The sequence below is a fragment of the Sparassis crispa genome (genome assembly GCF_003851025.1).
Source record: "Sparassis crispa DNA, contig_000003F, whole genome shotgun sequence".
NCBI lineage: Eukaryota > Fungi > Basidiomycota > Agaricomycetes > Polyporales > Sparassidaceae > Sparassis > Sparassis crispa.
Window position 1 is genome coordinate 215,490 of NW_020939750.1, and position 9,320 is coordinate 224,809.

At 52.9% G+C, this 9,320-nt stretch overlaps 3 protein-coding genes across 3 annotated transcripts; 1 reads left to right on the forward strand and 2 right to left on the reverse strand.

Annotated features, from left to right (window-relative positions):
* Nucleotides 1–85: 85 nt before the first annotated feature.
* Nucleotides 86–588, forward strand: SCP_0400790 (Cyclin-dependent kinases regulatory subunit; the record flags this gene model as incomplete). Its single annotated transcript, XM_027756820.1, has 3 exons — nt 86–156; nt 218–414; nt 479–588. 3 exons carry the CDS (start codon nt 86–88, stop codon nt 586–588), a joined length of 378 nt encoding a protein of 125 aa, XP_027612621.1.
* A 350-nt stretch (nt 589–938) lies between these two features.
* Nucleotides 939–5,142, reverse strand: SCP_0400800 (Putative zinc protease; the record flags this gene model as incomplete). Its single annotated transcript, XM_027756821.1, has 16 exons — nt 939–1,444; nt 1,499–1,954; nt 2,007–2,103; nt 2,165–2,256; nt 2,318–2,438; nt 2,492–2,705; nt 2,757–2,798; nt 2,855–2,964; nt 3,015–3,110; nt 3,168–3,598; nt 3,660–3,915; nt 3,969–4,084; nt 4,135–4,681; nt 4,734–4,772; nt 4,823–4,870; nt 4,924–5,142. The coding sequence occupies 16 exons, from the start codon at nt 5,140–5,142 to the stop codon at nt 939–941; spliced, it is 3,390 nt and encodes a 1,129-aa protein (XP_027612622.1).
* A 538-nt stretch (nt 5,143–5,680) lies between these two features.
* On the reverse strand, nt 5,681–9,320 carry SCP_0400810 (predicted protein; the record flags this gene model as incomplete). Its single annotated transcript, XM_027756822.1, has 5 exons — nt 5,681–6,423; nt 6,477–8,568; nt 8,622–8,992; nt 9,041–9,095; nt 9,150–9,320. The coding sequence occupies 5 exons, from the start codon at nt 9,318–9,320 to the stop codon at nt 5,681–5,683; spliced, it is 3,432 nt and encodes a 1,143-aa protein (XP_027612623.1).

The following is a 9,320-nucleotide window of genomic DNA, read 5'->3' on the forward strand; positions in this document are numbered from 1 at the left end:
GAGCTCGAATTGACTTGTGTATACTATTACAGCTCTCACGACTCGCATCTCTTCTCCACGCTCTAAGAGAGTACTCTGTCCCAGGATGGCCACCAAACAAAGCCAGGAAGCAGCCAGCGCAGAGGCAGCGAGGAAACTGGAGGAATACATTGAGAAGTCCGCTCATCTTTCTCCTCGAGCGTCGCAATAAACGCTCATGCGATTCGCTCCGCGATAGGATCCACTACTCTGACCGCTACTCCGATGACGAGTACGAATATCGTCACGTTATCCTCCCGAAGCCGCTCTTCAAGATGATACCCAAACAACTCTTCAATCCCGATAAGAGCGGCACCCTCCGGCTGCTAACGGAGCAGGAGTGGCGGGGCATCGGCATCACACAGAGTATAGGTTGGGAGCATTATGAAGTACATGGTGAGCAGAAACGCTGTTACCGGATCTCTGTCTGGGCTGAAAGAAGGGCGCCGTGGTGCACCAGCACCAGAGCCTCATGTTCTTCTCTTCCGTCGCGCCAAGAACTTTGTTGCTCCCCAGCAGCCCGCACAACAACAGGTGGTAAATGGGAAAGGGAAAGCAAGGAGGAAGTAGAGGCTGTTCTCTGTTCGGCGCTCTGTACATCATCTCGTTCGTTCGTCCTACCCGGGTTTCCTTCTGCTCCTTTCTCCATCAGTGGACATCTTTATTTTACAGTGTTGTGTTTGTGGAATTGACATCAAAAGCTCTCGTGTCGCTCTGTACTGCTACACAGTCTGTAACCTGATCCGTACAATATGATCTTCGATTCACCAGATCCATTCATACAGCCGCAATCTTGAGCAACGGGATCTCCGTGTACCCGAGTCCAAGACAAAGATCAAGCAAACAGACAGCATCGCGATCACAGTGTACTACGTACGCGTGGACAGATAGATACAAATACTTTATAGACCTCAGTATATTCAGTATTTAGATGTCGGAAGGTCGCCCCAGTCGACCAACGGCCTTGGTTCATCCGATTTCCTCAAAGACGCCTTGAAGGCCTTCGGGTCTTTGATCATGGTCACACCCTCCTTGACATTTTCTTCCTCCTCTTTACTTTGAGTGGGATACCTTTCCATCAGCGCCGAAAGCGAGGACATTGCATCTTGGGCAAGCTCCGGGGGAATAGGTGAGATCCCTCCGAACGTGTCCTGCCAGTACTGGACGAACTGGCTCACAAGAGGCTCGCCATCTTTGGTGAGTTCACGCCATCCCTCTGTGTCTGTGATATGTATCCCGCGTTGTGTAAGTATGGCTTCGAGCGCCTTCATTGCGGGAATGCTGATCCTTTGCACGGGCTTCTTCTGCGAGCGAACGTGAACGGACAGTTTCGCCCGGGAAGGGGACGAGTGGTGGACACGGGACATGAACAGTGACAGGACATCTTCCTTGGTGATGCTCTTCACAAGGAGCGCGTCGCTCTCACCTGCAGCAGAAGGTCAGATGAGACTTGAGAACGGGATTATCCAGCGTGACTCACGTCTCAAGAAGTCCAGGTATCCAGAGTCGATGTGCGTCCAATACCTGCCCGTTTCCTCGGCCAGGTTTTTCACTCCTTCTCTCCAGCGGCGTTCCAGCCCACCCTTCTGCTCCTCGAACTCTTTCTCCGGCATCTCTTCTATCTTTTCCTTCATCTCGTCAAAAAATGCATCCACGCGTTCCTCCAAGTATACCGGACTCCGCTCGCTTTGCACGACTATTCGCAGCCCGGTCTCTCCGTCCCCAGAGGAGGGCCATTGCGAGCACGAGACAACGTAGCCAAGCTGCTCCCTCGTCCGGAGGACATTGAACGCAGGTTCGCTAAGAATTTGAGTCAGAAGAGCAGACGTGACACGAGAGCGAGGTTCGATGAGACTGCCGAGGTGCAAATAGTACGTAAGAGAGGAGTTAGGTTCGTTGGTGTTGGGCACATCCATGGTCCATGCATGGTTTGCACCTTTTCAACAGTGGTCAGCAAATGAAGGAAGCATTTTCGTCGTGGAACTTACCGCAGGGAAGAAGGAGTGCTCGATCTAACATCTCACAAGGATGTATGGGAGACGATTGCAGAATGTTCTCCGTCATCTCCGCGAGACGCACGGCATCCTGCTCAGATCGTCAGTATCTGAGCCAGGCAAGGGGTCAAGGAGTCGATGTAACGACGCACGTCTTTGTGCATGTTGCCCACAATCAACATGCGCATATAAAGCTTTGACAGGAGCTGTGGAACATGGGCTTGAAGCTCCTCAACGGTGATTGCTGACGGTTGATTTTCAGGCCCTCCAGTTACTCATCGTTAAGATGAAATAAAATGGCGTACATTCAATCTCCTCTAATTTCTCTGCAAACGTCCATTGCTGGTCCATCGTGAGATAGTGAGCAAAATAGTCAGACAGACGATACGGTTGGCCAAGGAAGAAATTCTCCCAGTCCCTCTTCGCCTAAAAACAGATGAAAGGTGAGACGACCCCAAGCATTATTGCAATGACATTACCAGGTCCTTCATAACTTGGAGCCTATCAGCCTTGATATGCAGGTTCTTAACCCGTTTAACAACATCCCTGGCGAGAACATGCAGCTTGTCGTTATAGCCAGACAAGGTTACGTAGACACCAAGTGCGTGTGAGGAGAAACTGTAGCTGAGCCCTGCTAGATCTGCGTCGTACGCGAACTCGGTCAAAGAATCGTTGACGAGGTCAGCAAACAGACTACAAACCGATCAGACAGGATGATCAGTAACCTGCAAGCGTATTGCTTACCGCGTCAACACACATGCTCTTGCTGAAGTGTTGGATGCAGGGCTAGGGAAGTTAATTAGCGGCCAACTCTTGTGGAGCTAACCTCGCCATAGCCGTACCTGCGGATCTCCATAACAACCTGCGCCTTGGGTACCCAGAATTGATCATCCTTCTTGTGCCAAAGACTGGAAAGAGGTGTTTCTCGAATCAGGCGAGGGCGCTTTGATGGCTGCACAACAAATGAGCACAGACAGCATGTTTGGAACTTTGACAGCTTACTTGGTCCACAGGACGTTTCTCTACATCTAAATTGGCGGGAATGAACTCGTTGGGACCTGGGAGGAAAAGCTCTGGTATGTCGTTCGGCCTTTCTGCCTATAAATTGTAAGCGAACATCAGATAAGATCTCAGAAGATACGGATCAGACCATACCTCCGCAACAAAGGCGCTATTCAGTCGCTCGACCCTGTATGGTGTCCCATACCACGACTCATGCTCCCACGTTAAATCTTTGCCCATAACCCTCTCAAATTCCTCGGCCTTCGCCATGAGGACCGCCCGACCTCGAAACGCCCTCAGCGATTCCAGCACTTCGCGCATCTCTCCCTCTCCTCCATTCACAGGGTCGGAGTCATCCCACTCCCACACCAATTGCGGAGCGCTCAGAAGAAGCTCAGGCGGTACTGGCCACGAGAGGTGCTCCGCCACCCACACTGCATAGTCGTCTGGCCTGCGCTTCTCTGCAAAGCGGAAGCGTGTGGCTCTGATTTTACTCTGTTCACGTTGGTTCCATGCGGGAAAGGGTGATGCGCGAAGTAGCGACAGATACTTGAATACCACAAGCATTGCAGCACGATAGTTCTCTGCAGCGAACCGTGTCAACACTGCACGTTCAGGTTCAGGCTAGATAAGGAGAATGCGTACCGAAACCTTCCGGAGTCAAGTGCAGCGTAACTTTCATCATCGCGAAATTTCTTGCGAGGAGCTGTGGACCTGCACTCAGAGCACTTACCCAACCTTTGTTCTTTAAGTACGAATGGAGCGAGCCAGGGCCTTCGTGTCCGAGGAAGTGTGAGAGAAAGTGCGCGGGTTCATGTTTCCAATGCGGGGGCTGATAGTCCAGTGGAAACGATATCTCAACAGCGTGGAAGGACATGACAGTCTGGACGGAGACAAGCGTCTACAACATCGTCAGAAGGGCATTCATGGAGAAATTGCGTAGAGCAGTCTCACCCCCATCTCCTTCGGTCCGAAAGGATGCTGGCTGATCTTTGGAAGGGGATCCTGTGCACGATTTGGGATTGGCGAAAACAATTCAGCGACCATATCCGCGAGTTCGTCCAGAGGCTCTGTGAATCCATTGGCGCTCGTAGCACATGACAAAACACGGTCGTCTCACCTTTTCCGATAACGCACAACCGCATCCTGCTTGCACAATACTCTTTGCTCCACCATTCGACCAATCGCCGTCTCGTCTCGCGACCCACCACACCTCCGTCGCCTTCCAGCTCTGAGCTGGACGACGGAGTAGGTGAGGGGGCGCGAGACGAGCTTGGCGTCACAGCGAGACTGCTACCGGCCGATTCCGTTGCCCCATTCCTGTTCCCGTTCCCGTTTAACAACCCCTCCGCCTTAAGTTCCATGCCAACCCGCTCAAGACTCTCCCGGTTTCCACTCCCAAACTTGCGCCAAGGATGGCCGTCTATACTGAGGTGCTTATTTACCTGAAAGATACGCCAGATGTCCGACTGATGGTTTTTCTTGAACTCAGAGTCTACCGCGTTGAGCTCACGCGACGTGCACGACGGTGAAAAGAGAGGAGAATGGAAGAACGCCGCAAACCGTGAGAGCGCCCCTGGCAGCGCAGCGGTGGCCACACTGAAGTAGTAGTTTGTGTTGGACGTGCCAGTGTATGCATTTGAGCTGCCATTGTTCCTGGCGAGATACTGGGATAGTCGTCAGAGGTCTACAAAGAAAATGGCCAAACGTAGGGTGCACCTCCGAATACTCGTTATCCTTTGGGTACTGTTCCGTCCCCTGTTATCGACTGAGCACACGACCTCAAAGCTGGAGGGTGCACGACGCACCATGAATAGTAAATGCTCGCAAAAGTGGGCAAGACCTGGCATATCATCCTAGTGAGTCTGTAAGCATTATCTGTTGAACTGCAGACGAGATGCACACGTACTGGGTCGTACAGATGGCCCACGGCGACGTCTAAGCTTGCTGCTGCCTTGTCTGCCTTCGGATCGTGCACTAGCATGGATTGGAGACCGTTCTGGAGCTGTATGAGTCTATATTCTCTATCATCTTGCGGGGACTTCTGTATCGATTTCGTGAAGACGGTATACGGGTTAGGACCAGAGATATGCTTCCATTCTGGATGCTTCAGAGACGAAGCGGCCATTGAAAAGTTGGAACGTGGCAGAGGACGACGGAGAATTACAGGAGCAAGATGGTGGAAGAGTACAGGAGTCGCTCTAAGCAAGAAGTGGGGTGAAGATGGGAGAGCAAGCAGAGAGTTAAAGGACCGTGCCAGTAGCTGCATTCAAGTGACTTCGAAACCGGGGACAATTACGCCCCTTCAAGTTCTAATTCCGGCACAATGGCTGGAAGTCTAAGATGCCCACGCAATATACAGTTCAGACCCTCAGCACCTCTTACGAGACGAGGGAATGGGATTTTTAGAAAGAAAAAAGCGCGCTCTGTGGTGAAGGAGTCCAGAGCAGTCCTCAGCGAAGCACATACCCTCGCAGTAACTGCCAAGCGCCTACGTCCCGGTCTTCCGGACTGCGAGTGTCATTGAATATTGAGACTCGGAGATGATTTCTTTCTATTAGCTGCTGTACATACATACATACACCATATGCCACCTAGGTTGATAAACAGCAAGTTAAACATAACCATTATCAGCAAAGAAAACAGGCCATTAGACAAAGCACACGTCACGGAGGGTCCAAAGGATAGTGCAGTACTTTTCGGAATATATGCCATACGGCCCCTAATCCGTTTATGAGAGCGTCCATAGTGGCGCGGGCAGTTTCCGGTACTTCAGGCAGCTTCAGCACTGGAAGCTCGAACCGTAAAGTCCAAGCGAAGGACTCATCGGACAAGGAGAGCAGGCTGTGTGACTCTCCATGAGAGACAGACGAAGCCGATGTAGACGGGGTTAGAACAGGAATCCCGGTCATGGTCGGCATAAGTGTGTCAGTAGAGAGTTGTGATGGATATTGCGACGGGGATTGCGTTCGGGCTTGTGATGTCGAAAACGGTGGGGTGGGTGAGTCTAACGGCAGAGTCCCTGTACTTGCGGAGAACCACCACTTTTCTGTCAAGATGGTTGTAGTGACGGTGATCGTCTCTGGTTCGTTGTGGGGGTAATCAGCAGTGAACTCGGGAGAACGGTTGGTAAGAGATGCCCGCATCTCATGCAACTCGGCAGTCTTGAGGCGAAGATCCATCAGGAGATAGGAAATCAGCGCGATAGGCAGCAAACAGGCCAGCAATATACCCAGCCTCCGGAAGGTAGGACTGGGCATAGAGAGTTTGCGCGAAGTTTGCTGAGGAGCAATAGCCATGTATAGCCGAGGGTAGTAGAACTCGTCTAGGGAGAATTGCAGCAGTCTCAGGGCTGGCGAGTTTGACTGTTGATGAATCAGGTTGGTACGCATAGCAGACACTTCATAGCCTGGACAAATGCGTGAGTGTGCATACTTTGTACGCCAAAACAATCCGACCAACCTGCTTGTACTTGTACATTCACCTCCAAGCGTCCGACAGGAAGAGCGAAACTCGGTAACAGTATGTCAAACGGGATCGCATTATCTGCCTTCTGCTTCCCCTTCGTCGGTTGGCTCTTATCGCCCTGCGCGATCTGCTCCTTCAGGCCCTTCACAAGGTAAATCACCTCAACCTTGCCGCCTCCAGCTTGACCCACATGCACGCCGACCCAGGTGATCCACTCCTTCGCACTCGTCTCCTCAAATGCCAAGCTGAGACCCAGGCTGCCATTCGGCTTCGAAACGGCGCTCGTCTGGAAACGCACGGGAACTCCTTCCACGCTTGCGCTCGCAATGTCAACGCGCGGAGGGCTGAAGCCGTTTGAGGTCGTCGCGTCAGAATTGGAGGAAGAGGACGGATCCGCGGTGGGTCGTGCCAGCCCAAACTCCAGCCACTCCGAGTCGGTATCAGAAGGAGCAGGGAGAGAAATTTGCACAGCGTAGCCGTTGTGGAAGGCCGTGCCTTCGCTTAGCAGCGGGGTAACAGTCGCAGTAACGGAGGGTATCATCAAGGGCCCATCCCTTCGTGGTTTAGTGCTGGACATCATGGACGCATACCGTGTGGAAGACGCAGCGAGATAAGATCGCGTCCCGTTTGGCTTCCGGGTGCGAGTTTGAGGTGTATCCTCGCTCTCCATGCTAAGCTCGCGGCTGCCGGAAGGAACTGGGGATGCGCTCAGTGGGAAAGTTCGTAACGCTACGTGAGCACCGTCGGCACCGCAAGCGACATGATCGCCTTCTTTCAGAGTCATCTTCAGCGTTTTCCCGTCTCGCAAGTCCCCAGCCGCAGCGAGCACCTCCAGATCCGCTCCATCCGCTCCGTTCCGGACAATAGTAGATGTTTTTTCTCTATCCTTATAGAAGAGATGGAACATGGGTACAACCGTAGGACCAACGACAACATCGTCACTGGAAGGATGCTTGGATTTGTTTGGCGGAGATTTGCGCCTTTCAGGAGTTATCAGCGGATGTCGGGGGGTCACCAACACCGTACCTGAGATCCTAAAGGTGAACGGAGCTTTCGACGGAGGAAGGAGCTCATTCATGTTCACATGCACGGTGATGGGCGCGTCTGGTGGGCGCACATCTGGCTCGAAATCGGTGTCCGTGTCGGTATAAGGGCCGTTCACGGAGGACGCACGGCTCCTGCGCTGCCGCTCCGGGCTCGAGGGTAGGCCGACCGATGGGAGAGACGATATCGTACCCGTCGGCGTTGAGACTGGTGAGCTCTCAAACGAGTAGTCTCCGGTGTTCTGATTTGGCAACGGCGCGCGAAGAAGTGATGCTGAACTTGTGGACGTCGTTGACGCGGCAGAATTCTGTCGTGATGGTGGAGACGATGTACCATGCAGAGCACCTCCATCGGGCGAAGACGGCAATACGTATATCGGTGGTCTCACCATGGACGGTGGTGGCGACGGGGTTTGCGTAGGACCTCCTACAGCGAATCCTGTAAATCCAGGGCCTCCGGTGACGGTCCATTTGGGATCTGTCCCGAGAGCCCAGGAGACGTCGCAATCACCTGCTTCCAGACCCACGTCCATGCCGACGAGAGTCGCAACACCAGGAAACCAGACGCCCTTGCAGGTGGCATTGTACTCGAGCTTCATCAGCAGCCCCTCGACACCTCTGTCTCTGCCCTTCCCCTTCCCGACCATCTCGCACGTCATGTCCCCCTTCACATCTTTGATACCTACTCTGCGCCGACCATCCTCAGTCTCGGGCACCTGTCCCGCTTTCGCTGGAGCTGCCCACCTCACGCGTATTCGATCCGTGCTAGGAAACGTGCCTTGGATCCCACATCCTTCTGCAAAACCCGCAGAAGACGACGCGTCGCTCGACTCATCGTCCGCAAAGTGCGTATAGGACTGTGAGCGCGAGATGCGTGCCGACTGGCTACGCGTTACGTGTGGCTCAGAAGCAAGTTCCAACGGCCCCATATCTTCTTCTACAGAAGAAAGTGACGCCATAGACGAAGCCATCGAGGCCGGACCAGGAGAAAAAATGCTCAATTTGATATGATTGGAGAGGCAGCGTGGAACAGGGATGGATAACTATTACGAGCCATCGTGAATTGCGTCTGAAAGACAAACGCGAAGGGACTTACCAGAAAAGGCGCAAACGGAGGGCGGGTCAAGAATGGGACCCAGATGTCGATAGCTGCCATAAACTGTGCGACAATCGTCCCGCGTCGAGTGCGACTGTCACTTTCTCTGCGCGGGAACTCCTTCGGAAGAATGTAAGAGACATGATATCCACTCACGAGCACGTGCCCCGTATACTTGTCTTCTAAAGGCGCGCCGCTTGACGAAGATGCGGAGTCAACGACAGAAACATATGAGTGAGGGGATCTGGCAGGTAGATTCAGTGCACGAGCTGCCTTGTGGATTAACGGGCATGTAGTTGACGAGAAATTGTACGGAACGGAGTTATTGTCAAGGGGGTGGACCTGGGAATCCAGGATCTTTAGGTTCTCCTCTAAGACGCGTCAGAACTCAAAGTGAGAGCCAAACGCGTATGATTCACCTGGAAACAGTGCAATAGTAGCACCTGGAGTGATGCTTTCCCCCGGTAGCGATATCTGTGGGGATAAAAATGTTCGCCATTGATTTCAGTGTCGGATACGAATGCTCACCTTCAAGTACACCTTGATCGAGGCGCCATCCCACCCCTTTTTCGACTTCCCTTCAACAGCAAGACGTGTCACCACATTCAGTCTTTGATTTCCAGTCGTGAAAGCGTTGAAATGACCGTTGGTCGACAGTGGAGGGCTCAGGGTCCGCACATGACGCGAAGAAACTGACAT